This window comes from Mobula hypostoma, chromosome 17, assembly GCF_963921235.1.
Source record: "Mobula hypostoma chromosome 17, sMobHyp1.1, whole genome shotgun sequence".
NCBI lineage: Eukaryota > Metazoa > Chordata > Chondrichthyes > Myliobatiformes > Myliobatidae > Mobula > Mobula hypostoma.
The window spans coordinates 52,594,967-52,615,453 of record NC_086113.1 but is presented as its reverse complement, the minus strand read 5'-3'; the positions used below and the strand labels follow the sequence as shown (position 1 = coordinate 52,615,453).

General features: G+C 47.2%; 1 protein-coding gene across 1 annotated transcript in view; it reads left to right on the top strand.

Moving 5' to 3' along the window:
- fam8a1b (family with sequence similarity 8 member A1b) overlaps positions 1–20,487 on the top strand; it is a 56,237-nt gene that overhangs the window by 21,854 nt on the left and 13,896 nt on the right. The window contains exon 4 of the mRNA XM_063069901.1: positions 15,773–15,912. Coding sequence (XP_062925971.1) covers positions 15,773–15,912 — 140 coding nt within the window. The remainder of the gene's footprint in view (positions 1–15,772; positions 15,913–20,487) is intronic.

Genomic DNA, 20,487 nt, shown 5'->3' with positions numbered 1-20,487 from the left:
TGCCTTCTTAAAACACGAGGAGATCTTAGACTGAAGCAAGGAGCAGTTGAAGATGTCAGCAAACACTCCAGCTAGTTTGCTTGCACAGGCCCGGAGAACCTGTCCCGGGACGCCATCTGGGCCCGTGGCCTTCCTTGGATTTATCTTCAGGAGGGCCCTTCTAACGTCCTCGGTGACGATGCCACCAGGTCCGGTTCATCCAGAGGGAGTGGGACGCACCTCTTCTGTTCGAATCTTGCGTAGAATATGTTTAGTTCATCAGGAAGAGAAGTGCCACAGTTATTGATATCCCCAGCCTTTTCTTTGCGCCCAGTGATCTCATTTAGACCCTGCCATAGTCTACTGGCATCCCTTTGGTTAGCCTGGGCTTCCAACTTGGCTCGATATTGCCTTTTGGTGCCCTTAATGGCTTTCCGGAGTTCACACCTGGATTCCGTGTAGCGACTGGTATCCCCGGACCTAAAAGCCGCAGCTCTAGCCTTTAAAAGGGACTTGACCTCATAATTCATCCAAGGTTTCTGGTTAGGGAATACCTGGATCGTCTTCCGAGAGAGACAGTCCTCCGTGCATTTCCAAATAAGGTCTGTGTCAGCTGAGGCATACTCAGAGGTTAGCTGCCGAGTCCTTGAATACTAACCAGTCCACCGATTCAAAGCAGTCACGGAGGACCTCATCCGTTTCCTCTGTCCAACGCGACACTACTTTTGACACCGTGACCTCCCGCTTCAGTTTCTGTTTTGTAAGCCGGGAGGAGGAGTACGGCCTGATGGTCCGAATTTCCGAAGTGAGGTCGTGGGACGGAACGGCAGACATCCTTGACTGCTGTGTAGCAGTGATCAAGTATATTCGGGCCTCTAGTGGGGCAGGAGACATGTTGGTATAACTTTGGCAGCGCCTTTCTGAGGTTGGCCTGGTTAAAGTCCCTGGCTGTAATGAGCAAAGCCTCCGGATACCTGGTCTCAAGTTCACTGATGTTGGCATATAGTATGTTCAAAGCACACTCCACGTCTGCCTGGGGGGGAATATAGACTGCCGTCAGTATGACTGAAGTGAATTCCCGTGGCAGATAGTAGGGACGACACTTCACCGACAGGTGTTCCAGGTCTGGGCTGCAGGAGCTTGTCAGTGCCACTGTGTCCAAGCACCACGCAGTGTTGATCAGTAGGCAGACTTAGGGGTACATAACACCTCCGTACCATATTGCCCTGGCTTTCATATCATGTAGATAGTGAGGATACAACGTCCATGATTGGCCCTGACCAGCGGAGGACCTCTAAAGGAAATTACAGAAGCGTGAGAGAGCAACTGGCCAAAGTTAATTAGAAAGGGACACTAGTAGGGATGACTGCCACACAGTAATGGCTGGTGTTTCTCGGGGAAATTCAGAAGGTGCAGGATAGATAATTTCAAAAATGAAGATGTATTCTAAAGGGAGGATGAGGCAACTGTGACTGACAAGGGAAGTCATAGCTAGCATAAAAGTAAGGAAGGGCATATAATATGGAAAGAATTAGTGAGAAGATAGAGGATTAGGAAGCATTTAAAAGCTTACAGGAGGCAACTGAAAAAGCCATAAAGAAAAGATGAAACGTGAAGGGAAGGTAGCCGATAATATCAAAGAGGATACCAAAATGCTTTTCAGATATATGAAGTGTATAAGAGAGAAGAGCAGATATCGGACGGCTGGAAAATGATGTTGGAAAGGGAGTAATGGGGGGACAAAGAAATAGTGGACGAACTTACGGTTTTTTTGTCATTCTTCACTGGAAGATGTTAGCAGAATGCCTGAAATACTAGTGTGTCAGCGGGCAGAAGTGAGTGTCATTGCTATTACTAAGGACAGGCGCTTGGGAAGTTGAAAAAGCTGAAGGTAGATAAGTCACCTGGACCAGATGGATTAAATCCCAGGATGCTGAAGAGGTTTTGGAGGCATCAGTAATGATCTTTAAAGAATTACTATTTAGAATGTTTCTTGAAGACTGGAAAATTGCAATTGTCGCTCCACTCTTCAAGAAGGAAGAGAGGCAGAAGAAAGAAAATTATAGGCCACTTAGTCTGACCTCAGTGGTTGGGAAAATGTTGGAGTCTATTATTAAGGGTGAGGTTTTGGGGGATTTGAAGGTACACGATAAAATAGTCTGTATTCAGCATGGTTTTCTAAAGGGGAAATCTTGTCTAATAAATTTGTTGTAATTATTTGAGGAAATATTAGGGTAGACAAGCCTTTCTCAATCTTTTTGCCCTGGAGGAACCCTAAAAATATTTAGTTTTAGTTATTATAATCCAAAAATGATTGGCAATGCTGTTTTGAGTAGAGAATGATTTTTTAGCCGTCCTTTTTTAAAAAAGTAGTTTAAGCTTAGCTTACCTTTCTTGAAATTAATCTTTCCCTTTCATAAATTAAAAAAACAACTCATTAGGCAAACATAATATATTTCTGCTAATTATCTGGCTTAAGCAAAAATGGGATTTAATTTTTCTAAAGATAGGCTGGTTAGATCCAATTTAAATGAAGGTTGTAAATTGATTTTAATTAATGCTATTTACCATATGAAAATTTGTTGACATTGAGTAGTAAAGTTACTAAAAACCATAAGCAAAGTAGTATGAATAAAAGTATAGCCTAAGACTCAGTTTTATACAAGACTTTGAAAAAACATTTTTTTACTGAGTGACATGATCAGGCGCAAATATAAGCCTAGCATGTGAAACCCGTGCTTGTTTTTTGCTGCACAAATACTTAGTTCTGGGTCGAACTTGAGATAAGCACTCCTTAAACACACCTTCATTTCACCTTCAGTTGAAATGGGACAATCACTATCCTTGCTCTTGATGCTTGTTAAACAAGAAAAAGCTTACTCACCCATGTAAGAAGTTGAAAACTGCAGCAAAATGTTCATCGTTTTCCTATGAATGGCAAGGTTCTCTTCTTTCACAGAAAGCCAGGAGCAGGTCAGTAAATCTCATCTTGAGCACACAATCAGACTGCAGCTCGCAAAGTTCTTCCTCTTTCAAAGCACTCAGCAAAATCTGGCCTACTATTTTCTTGAAAGTACTCCTGCAGTTCAGCTTTCAGCTCAAGCACCCTGTTGAGAACTCTTTCTGTGCTAAGCCACCGGATTTCAGTATGTAGCAGGGGATTGGTGAGCTCTTTGTCCAGTTTATTAAACATTCTTGAGTGAACTGGTCTTTGTTTAATAAGGCTAAGCATTTTTATAGCATCATCCAGAACATTTTTCATTTCATCTGAAGGAGTTTTTGACATCAGCACCTCTCTGTGAAGAAAGTGTGTTTTGACAATGTCAGGATTTTCTTTTTTTTTCTTACAAGGGAATTGAAACCTGTCATAAAGCCTGTCACTGATGGGGCACCATCAGTACAGATGCCAACACAGTTCCTCTATGATAGACGTTTTGTTTCCAGATATGAAGACAGAACATTTAATACATCTTAGCCTTTGCTTGTTTTGGGCAGCTGTTTGCGACAGAAAATGTTTTCTTGATTTTCACTATCATCTACAAATCTTACAAACGCTACAACATGAGATTTATTGGTGAAATCTGTTGACTCATCAACCTAGACAGAGAAGTTGTTTTTCAGTTTGTATGTCCCTGATTTGGATGAAGGAATTGATAGTTTTGTGGCAAAGTTTGCAAACATTACAAAGCTGGGTGAAAGGACTTGCACAGATTGGGGGAATGGGCAAAGAAGTGGCTGATGAAATAAAGTATAGGGAAGTGTATGATCATCCACATTGGCAGAAGGAATAAGGGCATGGTGTGGTGACCCATTTTCCAGCAGACTCGAACCGGCTCACAAAACAGCGTGCGCCGGCAGAGAGGCTGGCTCCAAAAAGGGCGCCAGGCCATCTTCAGCAGGGGGAAAAACCAGTGCGCGGGAAGGGTCTGCGAATATGCATTCCCCACAGTAGTCCCGCCCGGGGAGGGTGGGAACGGGAAGGCTTTAAAGCAGGCCGCGAAATTTGAATAAACCTCTTTTTTCGCAACTCCAACTCACCGACTCCGTGTGGTTATTCTAGCGCGGTGTGTAGCACACCGCTACATTTGGTGATCCCGACAGCCCAAATGATATTTGGACCGGAGATGACCGACGCTGCATCTGTTCATGCAGTTTCGTTAAAACTGCCAAGCTTCTGGACGCTGCGACCCCACTTATGGTTCGAACAAGCAGAAGCCCAATTCCGCATTCAGCAGATAACCTTGGATTCCACTCGTTACTACTACGCGGTGAGCTCCCTCGACCAGGAGACAGCTGCACAAGTTGAGGAGTTTATACGGTCGCCCCCGGAGGATGGTAAATACACAGCATTCAAAGCCCTGCTCACAAGGACTTTTGGACTCTCATGGCGTGAGCGAGCTGCCCGCTTGCTGCACCTGGATGGTTTGGGAGACAGGCCGCCGTCAGCATTAATGAACGAGATGCTGGCCCTGGCTGAAGGACACAAACCCTGCCTCATGTTTGAGCAGGCGTTCCTAGAGCAACTGCCCGAGGACATATGCCTGCTGCTGTCCGACGCAGATTTCAGCAACCCCCGGGAGGTGGCGGCCCAGGCAGATGTGCTGTGGAATGCCAGGAAGGAGAGAAGGGCGTCTGTCGCACAGATCATCAAGCCGCGTGCCCAACAGCAGGCGAGACCAGGCCCGGCAACAGAGCGCACACAACCCAGAGGCAGGAGTGAGGAGGCCAATGAACAGTGGTACTTCTACCACCAGCGGTGGGGCACAGAGGCCCGCCGCTGTAGACCGTCCTGCAAATTCCCGGGAAACGGCAGGGCCAGCCACCGTTGATGGCTACGGCGGTTGGCCATCAGCCTCCTGTATGTCTGGGGCAAGCAATCGGGACGCCGCTTTTTGGTCGACACCAGAGCGGAGATCAGCGTTTTACCTCTAATGAGTTATGACACCCACAACAGAGAACTGGGACCCACCCTGAGGGCTGCAAATGGCAGCACAATACAGACCTACGGCACTCGCACAGTGCGGCTACAGTTCAGCTCCAGCCAGTTCACGTGGGACTTCACACTGGCCGCCGTGGCCCAGCCACTCCTGGGGGCAGATTTTCTGCGAGCTTGCAGCCTGCTGGTCGACTTGCAAGGGAAGCGATTAGTCCACGCCAAGACTTTTCAAACATTCTCCCTGGGTGAAGCCAAGTTGCCAGCCCCACACCTGGACTCCATCACGCTGTCCGACGACGAATTCACCGGGGTCCTGGCGGATTTCTCATCAGTTCTGACACCGCAGTTCACGGCAGCCATGCCCAGACAGTACAGCACCACATCCCGACCCATGGACCACCCCTCCACGCCCGTGCTCGAAGGCTTCCCCGGACAGGCTCTGACTGGCGAAGGAGGAGTTCAAGAATATGGAGGAATTGGGGATCATACGACGGTCCGACAGCCCATGGGCCTCCCCCCTGCACATGGTGCCCAAGGCAATGGGGGGGGAGGGGCTGGAGACCATGCGGCGACTACCACAGACTGAACGAGGCTACAACGCCAGACCGCTACCCTGTGCCGCACATTCAAGGCTTTGCAGCAAACCTACACAGCGCAAGGATCTTTTCCAAGGTAGAGCTCGTCCGGGGATACCATCAAATCCTGGTACATCCAGATGACATCCCCAAAACAGCACTCATCACCCCGTTCGGCCTTTTCGAATTCCTCCGAATGCTGTTCGGCCTAAAGAATGCCGCACAGACGTTCCAGCGGCTAATGGACGCAGTGGAACGTGACCTGGACTTTGCATTCATCTATTTGGACGACATCCTCATAGCCAGCAGTAGTTGTCAGGAGCATCTGTCCCACCTCCATCAACTCTACGCCCGACTGAGTGAATTCAGCCTTGCAATCAACCCGGCCAAATGCCAGTTCGGACCCGACCCTATGCCCACCAAGGTAGATGCAGTCCGCCACTTCCCCCGACCCAACACAATCAAAGGCCTGCAGGAATTCGTGGGTATGGCGAATTTCTACCACCATTTCCTCCCCTCAGCAGCCCAAATCATGCACCCCCTGTTCACCCTGATGTGGGGTAAGGGCAAGGACGTTACCTGGGAAGAAGAGGCCGCAGCCGCTTTCGTTAAAACCAAAGAAGCCTTGGCAAACGCCGTGATGCTAGTGCACCCCAGAACAGACGTTCCTACTGCCCTCACGGTGGACGCGTCCAACACAGCAGTCGGTGGAGTGCTGGAACAACTCCTCAAGGGTGGCTGGCAACCCCTGGCGTTCTTCAGCAAACACCTATGACCACCCAAACTCAAATACAGTGCTTTTGACAGGGAGCTATTAGCACTATACCTGGCAATCCGGCATTTCAGGTACTTCTTAGAAGGTAGGCCCTTCACTGCGTTCACGGACCACAAACAGCTTACCTTTGCGTTCACGAAGGTGTCCGACCCCTGGTCGTCCCGCCAGCAGCGACATCTGTCCTACATCTCCGAGCACACGACGGACATCCGGCATGTCTCTGGAAAGGACAACGTCGTGGCAGACGCACTTTCCAGACCTACCATACAGGCCCTGTCCCAGGGGGTGGACTATGCAGCGCTGGCAGAGGCACAGCAGGCAGACGCTGAGATCCCCAGTTACAGGACTGCAGTCTCCGGTTTGCAGCTCCAAGACCTCCCCGTAGGCCCAGGTGAGAGGACCCTCCTGTGTGACGTGGCTACCGGCCAACCTCGCCCCATCGTCCCAGCAGCCTGGCGCCGGCGGGTGTTCGAATCCATTCACAACTTAGCGCACCCCTCCATCAGGACAACCGTCCGGCTGGTCTCCAACAGGTTCGTGTGGCATGGACTGCGTAAACAGGTCAGGGAATGGGCCAAATCGTGCATGCAGTGCCAAACGGCCAAGATGTAGCGGCACACCAAGGCTCCACCGCAGTGGTTCGAACCCACCCGCCGGAGGTTCGACCATATTCATGTGGATATCGTGGGGCCCCTGCCAGTGTCACGAGGAGCGCGGTACCTCCTAACTATCGTAGACCAGTTCACCAGATGGCCAGAGGCAGTCCCGGTCACCGACACCACCTCCGAATCCTGTGCCGGAGCACTGATCGCAACCTGGGTAGCCCGCTTCGGGATACCGGCCCACATTACCTCCGACAGAGGCGCCCAGTTCACCTCCAGCCTGTGGTCGGCTATGGCCAGCCTTTTAGGAACACAGCTACACCACACAACTGCCTACCACCCACAGTCGAACGGACTAGTGGAGCGCTTCCACCGTCACCTGAAATCAGCTCTCATGGCCTGCCTGGAGGGGCCTAACTGGGTGGACGAGCTTCCCTGGGTCCTGCTCGGAATCCGCCCGGCGCCCAAGGAAGATCTGCACACCTCGTCGGCCGAGCTGGTGTACGGCGCACCCCTGGTCGTCCCAGGAGAGTTCATACCAGCCCCAAGGGGGCAAGAGGAGGAACCCACAGCAGTCCTGGACTGACTATGTGAGATGCTTGGTAACCTGGCCCCCATACCCACTTCACAGCACGGACAGAGCCCGACCTGCGTACCCAAAGACCTGCAGAACTGTAAGTTTCTTTTTATACGACGAGGCGGACACCGGGCACCGCTACAGCGGCCCTACGAGGGGCTGTTTAAGGTGATCAAGAGCAATGGGTCCACGTTCGTGCTGGACATTGGGGGGAGAGAGGAGATTTTCATGGTGGACTGACTCAAACCGGCCCATGTGGACTTGGCGCAGCCAGTTCAGGCTCAGGCACCACGGCGCAGAGGCAGACCCCCGAAACAGAGGCCGATCCAGACTGTGGACACTGGGGGATGTACCGCTGGTTCTGGCCGGGGGGGGGGGCGGGGGTGGTTATGTGGTGACCCACTTTCCAGCGCACTCGAACCGGCTCATAAAATGATGCGCGCCGGCAGAGAGGCTGGCCCCAAAAAGGGCATCAGGCCATCTTCGCCAACAGGGGGAAAAATCCGCGCACGGAAAGGGTCTGTGAATATGTGTTCCCCACAGCAGTCCCACCCAGGGAGGGCGGGAACGGGAAGGCTTTAAAGGAGGCCGCGAGGTTTGAATAAATCTCTTTTTTCGCAACTACAACTCACCGACAATGTGTCGTTATTCTAGCGCTGTGTGTAGCACACCGCTACAATGGACTATTTTCTAAATGGGAAAATTAAAAAATCAGGGGTGCTTGAGGGTCCTTTCGCAGGATTCATGAAGGATTAACTTGCAGGTTGTGTCAGTGCAAATGCAATGTTGGCATGCATTTTGAGAGGACTAGAATACAAAACCAAGTATTTAATGATGATGATTTATAAGGATTGGCCCGACCACACTTGAATATTGTGAGCAGTTTTGGGCCTCTTATCTCAAGAAAAGAAATATTGACATTGGAGAGGGTCCAGAGGAAGTTCATGAGAATGATCCCAGGAATGAAAGTGTTAACATATGAGGAGCATTTGATATCTCTGGGCCTGTGCTTGCTGGAATTTAGAGCAATGAGGGAGGATCTCATTGAAACTTATCAAATATTACAAATCCTAGATAGAGTCAATGTGGAGAGGATGCTTCCTATTTTGGGGAGTCTAGGACCAGAGGGTGCTGCCTCAGAATTGAGTGCCATCCATTTAGAACAGAGATCAGGAACAAATTTATTTCACCGTGTGGTGGTGGATCTGTGGAATCCATTGCCACAGGTGGCTGATCAGGCCAAGTCATTTGGTCTAGTTAAGGTGGAGTTTGAAGGGTTCTTGATTAATCAGAGTGTCAAAAGTTAGGGGGAGAAAGCAGGAGACTGGGTTGAGAGGGATAATAAATCAGCCATGATGGAATGGTGGAGCAGACTCGATGGGCTAGGTGGCCAAATTCTGCTCCTATGTCTTATGGACATGTTTCTTAATATTTGGAGGAAATGATGTTTTGTAATAACACACCGGAGGAAATATTGTATTATTTCTTAATGCATGCATTACTAAATGACAATAAAAGAGGACTGCGTGTCTTCATAATCTAAGAAAAATGTGTCCTTTTCTGAAATAGACAGGCACAATGACAAATGACGGGGTGAGAGAGCTCAATGTCAGCAGTGGATGTGAAGAAGCTGGGGTTGTTTATTCAAATTCCAGTCCAATCCTCCCAACTGAAATGTAGGAGTGCCACAAATGTGAGAAGGCTGATCAGTGCTTCCAGAAGCAACTTAACAGATGGAAACTGTACACAACCACATACCTTTCTTTTAATTCTTGAAAACCGATCACATTAACTGGAGGAACCGTTCAGAATCAGGTTTATTATCACCAGCATGTGGCGTGAAATTTGTTAACTTAGCAGCAGCAGTTCAATGCAATACATAATCTAGCAGAGAGAGAAAAAAATAATAAAATAATAATAAATAAAATAATAAATAAATAAGTTTGCTACTTTGAGATGGCGGCGCGTGTATCACGAGGCTCAGTGTCTTACCAGATTTCGAAAAATAGTGTTAATTTATCTGCTTGTTTCCTGCGTGTTTGCTCGATTGGGCTATGTGAACTATACTTACAGTAAACAGTCACTTTTGGACATTAACTATCGATGCACCAACACAGATTTGGACTATCCATTCAACTTCGACCAACTATCTCCGGAGTTAGTAAGGACACCGCAGAGCTGCATTCAACTTGCTCCTACCGGAAAGGCCCAGCATTGAGACCGTAAACAAATACGGCGGAAGCGTGGAGTTTTGCGTGATAGGCTAAGGCTAAATCCACACCGGCCAGCGCTACCTAGTATCTTCCTCGCCGATGTTCGGTCTCTGACGAACTAATGACTTGGACCCTCACTCAAGGAAGGCCTGTGGATTGCAACGTCATGTTTTTTACAGAGACGTGGCTAAACAGTGGTGGAATTGGAAGGGCGCACGGTTTTCAGGGCTGACAGAGCTAGCAACAGGTAGAAGTAGAGGAGGTAGTTTATGCATCTACGTGAATCGATCATGGTGTACTAACTCTACCATTCCTGACACTTATTGCTCTGCTGATCTGGAATACCTGATTATTAAGTGCAGACCTTTTTTTTTATCAACTTCGAGAGTTTACGTGCATCAATGCTGTCGCAGTTTGTGTTCCACTGGATGCTAATGCCAAAGTAGCTATGAAAGACCTCAGTGCCACTATCAGCAAGCTGCAGACATTGCATCCAGACGGAGCCTTTATTGTCGCTAGGGACTTTAATCATTGTAACCTACTTCCAAGATTTTACCAAAATGTATCATGCACCACAAGGGGAAATAAAACCTTAGATCATGTCTACACAAATGTGTCAGACACTTACAAAGCCACTACCCTCCCCCACCTGGAACAGTCTGACCATCTTTCATTGTTTCTGCTTCCCAAGTATAGCCTGGTCATTAAAGGTGTGAAACCCACAATGAAGACTAAGATCTGGCTGGAGGGTGCTGACTCTACTCTTCAGCACCAATTCCAGCACACAGACTGGAGCGTGTTTAATGCCCATGTCACCACAGACTCTCAGATTAACATTGACTTATATACCAGCTCTATCCTTGAGCACATCAACAAGTGTGTAGATAGAGTGTCATCACAAAAACAACTAAAAGTTTTCCCTAATCAGAAACCATGGATGAACAGAGAAGTTCACCTCCTGCTCAAAGCCAGAGATTCAGCCTTCAGGTCTGGAGACTGGGAGGCTTACAGCTCAGCCAGCGCCAACCTGAGGAGGGGAATCTCTCAGACTAAACACACATACAAACAGAGAATTGAGGAGCATTTCAACTCTTCGGACCCCCAGCGCATGTGGCATGGCATACAGGGCATTACAGACTTCAAACCTCCTAGTACTGTGCACCCTTCCAGCTCTGCTTCCCTCCCTGATGAGCTCAATTACTTCTACGCTCGCTTTGATCGAGAGAACAAGGAGGTCACCCTCAAAGCGGATCTCCCACCTGGTGAACTGCCTGTCTCAGTCTCCACCTCCGATGTTTGCGCCACCCTGAGCGGGGTGAATGTACGGAAGGCAGCTGGTCCGGATAGAATACCGGGCCGTGTGCTCAGAGTCTGTGCAGGGCAGTTGGCCGGGGTCTTCACGGATATTTTTAATCTGTCCCTGGCCCAGGCAGTTGTCCCCACAAGCTTCAAGATCGCCACCATCGTGCCAGTGCCGAAGCATACCACTGCCACGGGCCTGAATGACTTCCGCCCACTTGCACTCACCCCCATCATTGCAAAGTGTGTTGAGAGACTGGTTCCATCACATCTGAAATCCTGTCTGCCCACTACCCTGGACCCCCATCAATTTGCCTATTGCACCAACAGGTCAACAGAGGATGCCATCTCCACGGCACTTCACTCTGCCCTGACCCACCTGGACAGCCCCAACTCTTACGTCAGAATGCTGTTCATTGAGTTTAGTTCGGCATTCAATACTGTGATCTCCTCCAAGCTGATTGCCAAACTTCGCCAGCTTGATATCAGATCATCCCTCTGCAATTGGACCTTGGACTTCCTGACTAACAGACCCCAATCAGTTAAGTTAGACAACCTCTCCCCCACTCTCACCCTGAACACTGGCATGCCTCAAGGCTGTGTGCTGAGCCCTCTTCCGTACTCCCTTTTCACCTATGACTGCGTTCCTGTACATGGTTCTAACTCCATAATCAAGTTCGCAGACGACACCACGGTGGTTGGCCTGATCAGAGGGGATGACAAGATGGCCTACAAGGACAAGGTCCAGCACCTGGCCGCGTGGTGGCCGACAACAAACCTGGCCCTTAACACCCAGAAGACCAAGGAGATCATTGTGGACTTCAGGCATGCTAGGAACCACACTCATGTCCCCATCTACATCACCGGAGCTGTAGTGGAGTGTGTATCGAGCTTCAAATTCCTTGGTGTCCACATTTCTGAGGATCTCACCTGGTCCCTGAATTCCTCCATCTTGATCAAAAAGGCACAACAGCGCCTTTATTTCCTGCGGAGGATCAAGAAAGCTCACCTCTGCCCCAGGATACTGACGGACTTTTACCGCTGTACCATTGAGAGCATACTCACCAACTGCATCTCAGTGTGGTATAGCAATTGTCCCGTATCGGACCGCAAAGCACTCCAGCGGGTGGTGAAAACTGCCCAGCGGATTATCGGCACCCAATTGCCCACCATTGAGAACATTTACCATAAACGCTGCCTGGGCAGGGCGAAAAGCATTATCAGGGATGCATCTCACCCTAACCATGGACTTTTTACTCTCCTCCCATCCAGTAGGCGCTACAGGAGCCTCCACTCCCTCACCAGCAGGTACAGGAAGAGCTTCTTCCCTGAGGCTGTGACACTGCTGAACCTCACATCACAGCGCTAAGCAGTATTGCACCCATATTGTACTGTCTCAGTACTTTTATATTTGTGTGCTAGGCACTTTTTATTCGCAGTTATTTTGTAAATAACACTATCCTTTGCATTTCTGGTCAGATGCTAACTGCATTTCATTGGCTTTGTATCTGTACTTGACACAATGACAATAAAGTTGAATCTAATCTACCTAAATCAATTATGTATTTTCAATAGATTTTTTTTAAATGTGCAAAAACAGAAATACAGTATATTTAAAAAAAAAAGTGAGGTAGTGGCCAAAGCTTCAATGTCCACTTAGGAATTGGATGGCAGAGGGGAAGAAGCTGTTCCTGAATCGCTGTGTGTGTGCCTTCAGGCTTCTGTATCTACTACCCAATGGTAACAGTGAGAAAAGGGCATGCCCTGGATGCTGGAGGTCCTTAAAAATGGGTACTGCCTTTCTGAGACACCGCTCCCTAAAGATGGCCTGGGTACTTTGTAGGCTAGTGCCCAAGATGAAGCTGACTATATTTACAACCTTCTGCAGCTTCTTTCAGTCCTGTACAGTAGCCCCTCCATACCAGACAGTGATGCAGCCTGTCAGAATGCTCTCCACGGTACATCTGTAGAAGTTTTTGAGTGTATTTGTTGACATGCTAAATCTCTTCAGCCTCCTAATAAAGTATAGCTGCTGTCATGCCTTTTTTATGACTATATCGATATGTTGGGACCAGGTTAGATCCTCAGAGATCTTGACAGCCAGGAACTTGAAGCTGCTCACTCTCTCCACTTCTGATCCCTCTGTGAGGATTGGTATGTGTTCCTTCGTCTTACCCTTCCTGAAGACCACAATCAGCTCTTTCGTCTTACTGACGTTGAGTGCCAGGTTGTTGCTGCAGCACTATTCCGTTAGTTGGCATATCTCACTCCTGTACGCCCTCTCGTCACCACCTGAGATTCTACCAACAATGGTTGTGTCGTCAGCAAATTTATAGATGGTATTTGAGTTATGCCTAGCCACACAGTCATGTGTATATAGAAAGTAGAGCAGTGGGCTAAGCACACACCCCACAGGTGTGCTAGTGTTGATCGTCAGCGAGGAGGATGTGTTATCACCAATCCGCACAGACTGTGGTCTTCCGGTTAGGAAGCCGAGGATCCAGTTGCGGAGGGAGGGAGACAGTCTAATATCGGCCTCTGAGACTGAGATTACAGGGTCATCAGGTGTCGATCAGGATTGTGGGAATGATGGTATTAAATGCTGAGCTATAGTTGATGAACAGCATCCTGACATAGGTGTTTGTGTTCTCTAGGCAGTCTAAAGCCATGTGAAGACCCATTGAGATTGCATCTGCTGTTGACCTATTGTGATATGTAAATTGCAATGGGTCCAGGTCCTTGCTGAGGCAGGAGTTCAGTCTGGTCATAACCAGCCTCTCAAAGCATTTCATCACTATCGATGTGTGTGCTACCAGGGGATGGTCATTAAGGCAGCCCACATTATTCTTCTTAGGCACTGGTATAATTGTTGCCTTTTTGAAGCAAGTGGGAACTTCTGCCTGTAGCAGTGAGAGGTTGAAAATGTGCTTGAATACTCCTGCTAGTTGATTGGCACCGGTTTTCAGAGCCTTACCAGGTACTCCATTGGGATGTTCTGCCTTGCGAGGGTTCACTCTCTTTAAAGACAGCCTAACATCGGCCTCTGAGACAGAGATCACAGGGCCATCAGGTGCAGCAGGGATCTTCACAGCTGTAGTTGTGTTCTTCCTTTCAAAGCATGCATAGGAGGCGTTGAGTTCATCTGGTAGTGAAGCATCGTTGCCATTCATACTATTGGGTTTCACTTTATAGGAAGTAATGTCTTGCACACACTGCCAGAGTTGCTATGCATCTGATATCGCCTCCAACCTCATTCGAAATTGTCTCTTCACCCTTGTAATAGCCCTCCGCAAATCATACCTGGTTTTCTGGTACAGACCTGGGTTGCCAGACTCGAATGTCACAGATCTAGCCTTCAGCAGGTGATGTATCTCCTGGTTCATCTACAGCTTTTGGTTTGGGAATGTACAGTAAATCTTTATAGGCACACACTCATCCACACAGGTTTTAATAAAGTTGGTAACAACTTCTGCATACTTGTCCAGGTTCAAAGATGAATCCCTGAATACAGTCCAGTCCACCGATTCAAAGCAATCCTGTAAGCGCTCCTGTGCTTCCTTTGTCCAAACCCTCTTGGTCCTCACTGCTGGTGCTGCAGTCTTCAGTCTCTGCCTATACTCAGGGAGTAGAAGTACAGCCAGGTGATCAGACTTCCTGAAGTGAGGGCGTAGAATAGCACGGTAGGCATTCTTGATGGTGGTGTAGCAATGGTCCAGTGTGTTGTTTCCTCTGGTATTGCAAGTGATCTATGGATGGTAATTGCTTAGTGATTTTTTTTCAGACTGGCCTGGTTAAAATCTCCCAAAACGATGGTGAAGGCATTAGGGTGCACTGTTTCGTGCATGTTGATCCCATTGCTCAGATCATCTAAAGGCAGTGGCCTGAGGTGGAATGTAAACTGCTACCAAAATGACCCCAGAGAACTCCCGTGGTAGGTAAAAAGGATGACACTTTACTACTAGATATTCCAGGTCTGCTGAGCAGAATTGGGACAGCACTGATATATTTGTGCACCAAGAAAGTTGATCATGAGGCATACTCCTCCACCTCTGCTTTTGAGAGACTCTATAGATCTGTCCTGACGGTGTATAGTAAACCCGTCAATCAGAATCACCGCATCCGGTACAGAAGGGGTTAACCAGGATTCTGTGAAACAAAGGACACACGCGGTCCTAATGTCCCTCTGATTCAGCACCCGAGCTCTGAGATCATCAATTTTATTCACCAGACACTGCACGTTCGCCAGCAAGATAGTTGGTATAGGGAGTTTAAAACCCCATTTCCTTTAACGCAGTTGTAATCCTGATCTGCGCCTGCACTTACTCCGCGGTCTTCTCTGTGGACACTTCCAACCACAGACTGTGTTGTTTTCGTCGGTTTTAAGCAGCGATAGTTCGTTTAAGTGCATTAAGACATCTTTGTTGACTGTACTGACCTTGGAAGCAGTTGTGCTTTTTAGCTGTAACAGGCTGAAACGGGAATATTTAATCGTATCCATTGAGAGTACTGCTGCTACTTGAGTTATGCCTAGGCGCCCTGGAAGTGAAGCTGCACTGTCAGAAGTACCATATTTCAGATGACCTCCATCTGTCTCTCATAAGGACATGTTTTGGTGCATTTTATGTGCTTCCATTTTAACCAGACTGCCTTACCTATATTTCAAGATTAATAGAAATGCTTTGTCTAATACTGAAAATGTGAAAGGCTGTGTGTGTCCATAGTGATTTATTTAAGGTAATACAATTGTCAGTGGTAGCTAGTTAGATAATTTTTTTAAAATTCAAGGTAACTTCAATTTTGTTGTTTTCTCCATTAGATTGTTTGCCTGTGGGGAGTTGGCGGGGCTACACCTGGCAAGTTTCTGCTGGGGTTACGAGTCGTATCCTGTGACAGCTCAGTGCTAGTTGCTCCTAATCGGGTGCTGGTGGTCCCGGCACACAACGTGAGCATCTCATCGTAAGTAACCTCGGCAGTTAAAAAGAAACCATCAGCAATTCCCTTTTAGTGTGACAGAGGGTTTTGGTGTGCAATGCCACAGTGTTGCATGCAGATAATGCAACTGTTCCTTCATTTGCAAGGTCACATCCTGCCTTGTTCAAGGCGTTGTATAGTGAGATTTTCATACATTTGTAATTGGTGGGTAGCTGTGAGTTTAATTAGGTTCTGAGGATCATTGAAGTGGAACATGGAATCGAGAAATGAGACCACATGTTTTTAGGTGCCATAAAGTAAGATGTCAAGTACCCAGGTTCATTGGTGTTAAGGCCCAGAGTAACAACAGAGAACTCAAACCAAGGTGGTTCATCTGTTTTGATGGCTTAGAAACCATAGAAAAACTACAGCACAGAAACAGGCCTTTTGGCCCTTCTTGGTTGTGCCGAACCATTTTCTGCCTAGTCCCACTGACCTGCACACGGCCCATATCCCTCCATACACCTCCCATCCATGTATCTGTCCAATTAATTCTTAAATATTAAAAAAGAACCTGCATTTACCACCTCGTCTGGCAGCTCATTCCATACCCCAACCACTCTCTGTGTGAAGAAGTCCCCCCCAATCTTCCCTTTAAACTTTTCCCCCCTCATCCTTAACCCATGTCCTCTGGTTTTTTTTCTCCCCTTGCCTCAGTGGAAAAAGCCTGCTTGCATTCACTCTATCTATACCCATCATAATTTTATATACCTCCATCAAATCTCCCCTCATTCTTCTGCGCTCCAGGGAATAAAGTCCTAACCTATTCAACCTTTAAACTAGAATGGTTGGGGGGTGGGAATCAAATTAAAGCGGCTAGGTGTGAGGAGGTTAGTTCACAACAGAGGGATGGGAACCAGTGCAGAGAGACAGAGGGGTGTAAAGTGAGCGTAGAAGCAAAAAGTACAAAGGGGAAAAGTAAAAGTGGCAGGCCGACAAATCCAGGGCAAGCATTAAAAAGGGCAAAGAGAGTTGTAAAAGAGCGCCTGAAGGCTTTATGTGTCAATGCAAGGAGCATTCGTAATAAGGTGGATGAATTGAAAGTGCAGATTGTTATTAATGATTATGATATAGTTGGGATCACAGAGACATGGCTCCAGGGTGACCAGGGATGGGAGCTCAACGTTCAGGGATATTCAATATTCAGGAGGGATAGACATGAAGGAAGGGGAGGTGGGGTGGCGTTGCTGGTTAAAAAAGAGATTAACGCAATAGAAAGGAAGGACATAAGCCGGGAAGATGTGGAATCGATATGGGTAGAGCTGCGTAACACTAAGGGGCAGAAGACGCTGCTGGGAGTTGTGTACAGGCCACCTAACAGTAGTAGTGAGGTCGGAGATGGTATTAAACAGGAAATTAGAAATGTGTGCAATAAAGGAACAGCAGTTATAATGGGTGACTTCAATCTACATGTAGACTGGGTGAACCAAATTGGTAAAGGTGCTGAGGAAGAGGATTTCTTGGAATGTATGCGGGATGGTTTTTTGAACCAACATGTCGAGGAACCGACTAGAGAGCAGGCTATTCTGGACTGGGTTTTGAGCAATGAGGAAGGGTTAATTAGCGATCTTGTCGTGAGAGGCCCCTTGGGTAAGAGTGACCATAATATGGTGGAATTCTTCATTAACATGGAGAGTGACGTAGTTAATTCAGAAACAAAGGTTCTGAACTTAAAGAGGGGTAACTTTGAAGGTATGAGACATGAATTAGCTAAGATAGACTGGCAAATGACACTTCAAGGATTGACGGTGGATATGCAATGGCAGGCATTTAAAGGTTGCATGGATGAACTACAACAATTGTTCATCCCAGTTTGGCAAAAGAATAAATCAAGGAAGGTAGTGCACCCGTGGCTGACAAGAGAAATTAGGGATAGTATCAATTCCAAAGAAGTAGCATACAAATTAGCCAGAGAAAGTGGCTCACCTGAGGACTGGGAGAAATTCAGAGTTCAGCAGAGGAGGACAAAGGGCTTAATTAGGAAGGGGAAAAAAGATTATGAGAGAAAACTGGCAGAGAACATAAAAACGGACTGTAAAAGCTTTTATAGATATGTAAAAAGGAAAAGACTGATAAAGACAAATGTAGGTCCCCTGCAAACAGAAACAGGTGAATTGATTATGGGGAGCAAGGACATGGCAGACCAATTGAATAATTACTTTGGTTCTGTCTTCACTAAGGAGGACATAAATAATCTTCCAGAAATAGTAAGGGACAGAGGGTCCAGTGAGATGGAGGAACTGAGCGAAATACATGTTAGTAGGGAAGTGGTGTTAGGTAAATTGAAGGGATTGAAGGCAGATAAATCCCCAGGGCCAGATGGTCTGCATCCCAGAGTGCTTAAGGAAGTGGCCCAAGAAATAGTGGATGCATTAGTGATAATTTTTCAAAACTCGTTAGATTCTGGACTAGTTCCTGAGGATTGGAGGGTGGCTAATGTAACCCCACTTTTTAAAAAAGGAGGGAGAGAGAAACCGGGGAATTATAGGCCGGTTAGCCTAACGTCGGTGGTGGGGAAACTGCTGGAGTCAGTTATCAAGGATGTGATAACAGCACATTTGGAAAGCGGTGAAATGATCGGACAAAGTCAGCATGGATTTGTGGAAGGAAAATCATGTCTGACGAATCTCATAGAATTTTTTGAGGATGTAACTAGTAGAGTGGATAGGGGAGAACCAGTGGATGTGGTATATTTGGATTTTCAAAAGGCTTTTGACAAGGTCCCACACAGGAGATTAGTGTGCAAACTTAAAGCACATGGTATTGGGGGTAAGGTATTGGTGTGGGTGGAGAATTGGTTAGCAGACAGGAAGCAAAGAGTGGGAATAAACGGGACCTTTTCAGAATGGCAGGCGGTGACTAGTGGGGTACCGCAAGGCTCAGTGCTGGGACCCCAGTTGTTTACAATATATATTAATGACTTGGATGAGGGAATTAAATGCAGCATCTCCAAGTTTGCGGATGACACGAAGCTAGGTGGCAGTGTTAGCAGTGAGGAGGATGCTAAGAGGATGCAGGGTGACTTGGATAGGTTGGGTGAGTGGGCAAACTCATGGCAGATGCAATTTAATGTGGATAAATGTGAAGTTATCCACTTTGGTGGCAAAAATAGGAAAACAGATTATTATCTGAATGGTGGCCGATTAGGAAAAGGGGAGGTGCAACGAGACCTGGGTGTCATTATACACCAGTCATTGAAAGTGGGCATGCAGGTACAGCAGGCGGTGAAAAAGGCGAACGGTATGCTGGCATTTATAGCGAGAGGATTTGAGTACAGGAGCAGGGAGGTACTACTGCAGTTGTACAAGGCCTTGGTGAGACCACACCTGGAGTATTGTGTGCAGTTTTGGTCCCCTAATCTGAGGAAAGACATCCTTGCCATAGAGGGAGTACAAAGAAGGTTCACCAGATTGATTCCTGGGATGGCAGGTCTTTCATATGAAGAAAGACTGGATGAACTGGGCTTGTACTCGTTGGAATTTAGAAGATTGAGGGGGGATCTGATTGAAACGTATAAGATCCTAAAGGGATTGGACAGGCTAGATGCGGGAAGATTGTTCCCGATGTTGGGGAGGTCCAGAACGAGGGGTCACAGTTTGAGGATAGAGGGGAAGCCTTTTAGGACCGAGGTTAGGAAAAACTTCTTCACACAGAGAGTGGTGAATCTGTGGAATTCTCTGCCACAGCAAACTGTTGAGGCCAGTTCATTAGCTATGTTTAAAAGGAAGTTAGATATGGCCCTTGTGGCTACAGGGGTCACGGGGTATGGAGGGAAGGCTGGGTTCTGAGTTGGATGATCAGCCATGATCATAATAAATGGCGGTGCAGGCTCGAAGGGCCGAATGGCCTACTCCTGCACCTATTTTCTATGTTTCTATGTTTCTATGTTTCTCTGTAACTGAGTTTCTCAAGTCACGGCAACATTCTTGTAAACCTTCTCTGCACTCTTTCAACCTTATTTATATCCTTCCTGTAATTTGATGACCAAAACTGAACAATTACTCCAGATTTGGCCTCACCAATGCCTTATACAACCTCATCATAACATTCCAGCTCTTATACTCAATACTTTGATTAATAAAGGCCAATGTACCAAAAGCTGTCTTTACAACCCTATCTACCTGTGAGGCCACTTTTAGGGAATTTTGTATCTGTATTTCCAGATCCCTTTGTTCTACTGCACTCCTCAGTGCCTTACCATTAACCCTGTATGTTCTACGTTGGTTTGTCCTTCCAACGTGCAATACCTCACACTTGTCTGTTTTAAATTCCATCTGCCATTTTTCCAGCTGGTCCAAGTCCCTCTGCAGGCTCTGAAAACCTTCCTCACTGTCTACTACACCTCCAATCTTTATATCATCAGCAAATTTGCTGATCCAATTTACCACATTATCATCCAGATCGTTGATATAGATGACAAATAACAATGGACCTAGCACTGATCCCTATGGCATACCATTAGTCACAGGCCTCCACTCGGAGAAGCAATTCTCTACTACCACTCTTTGGCTTCTTCCATTGAGCCAATGTCTAATCCAATTTACCACCTCTCCAATGTAT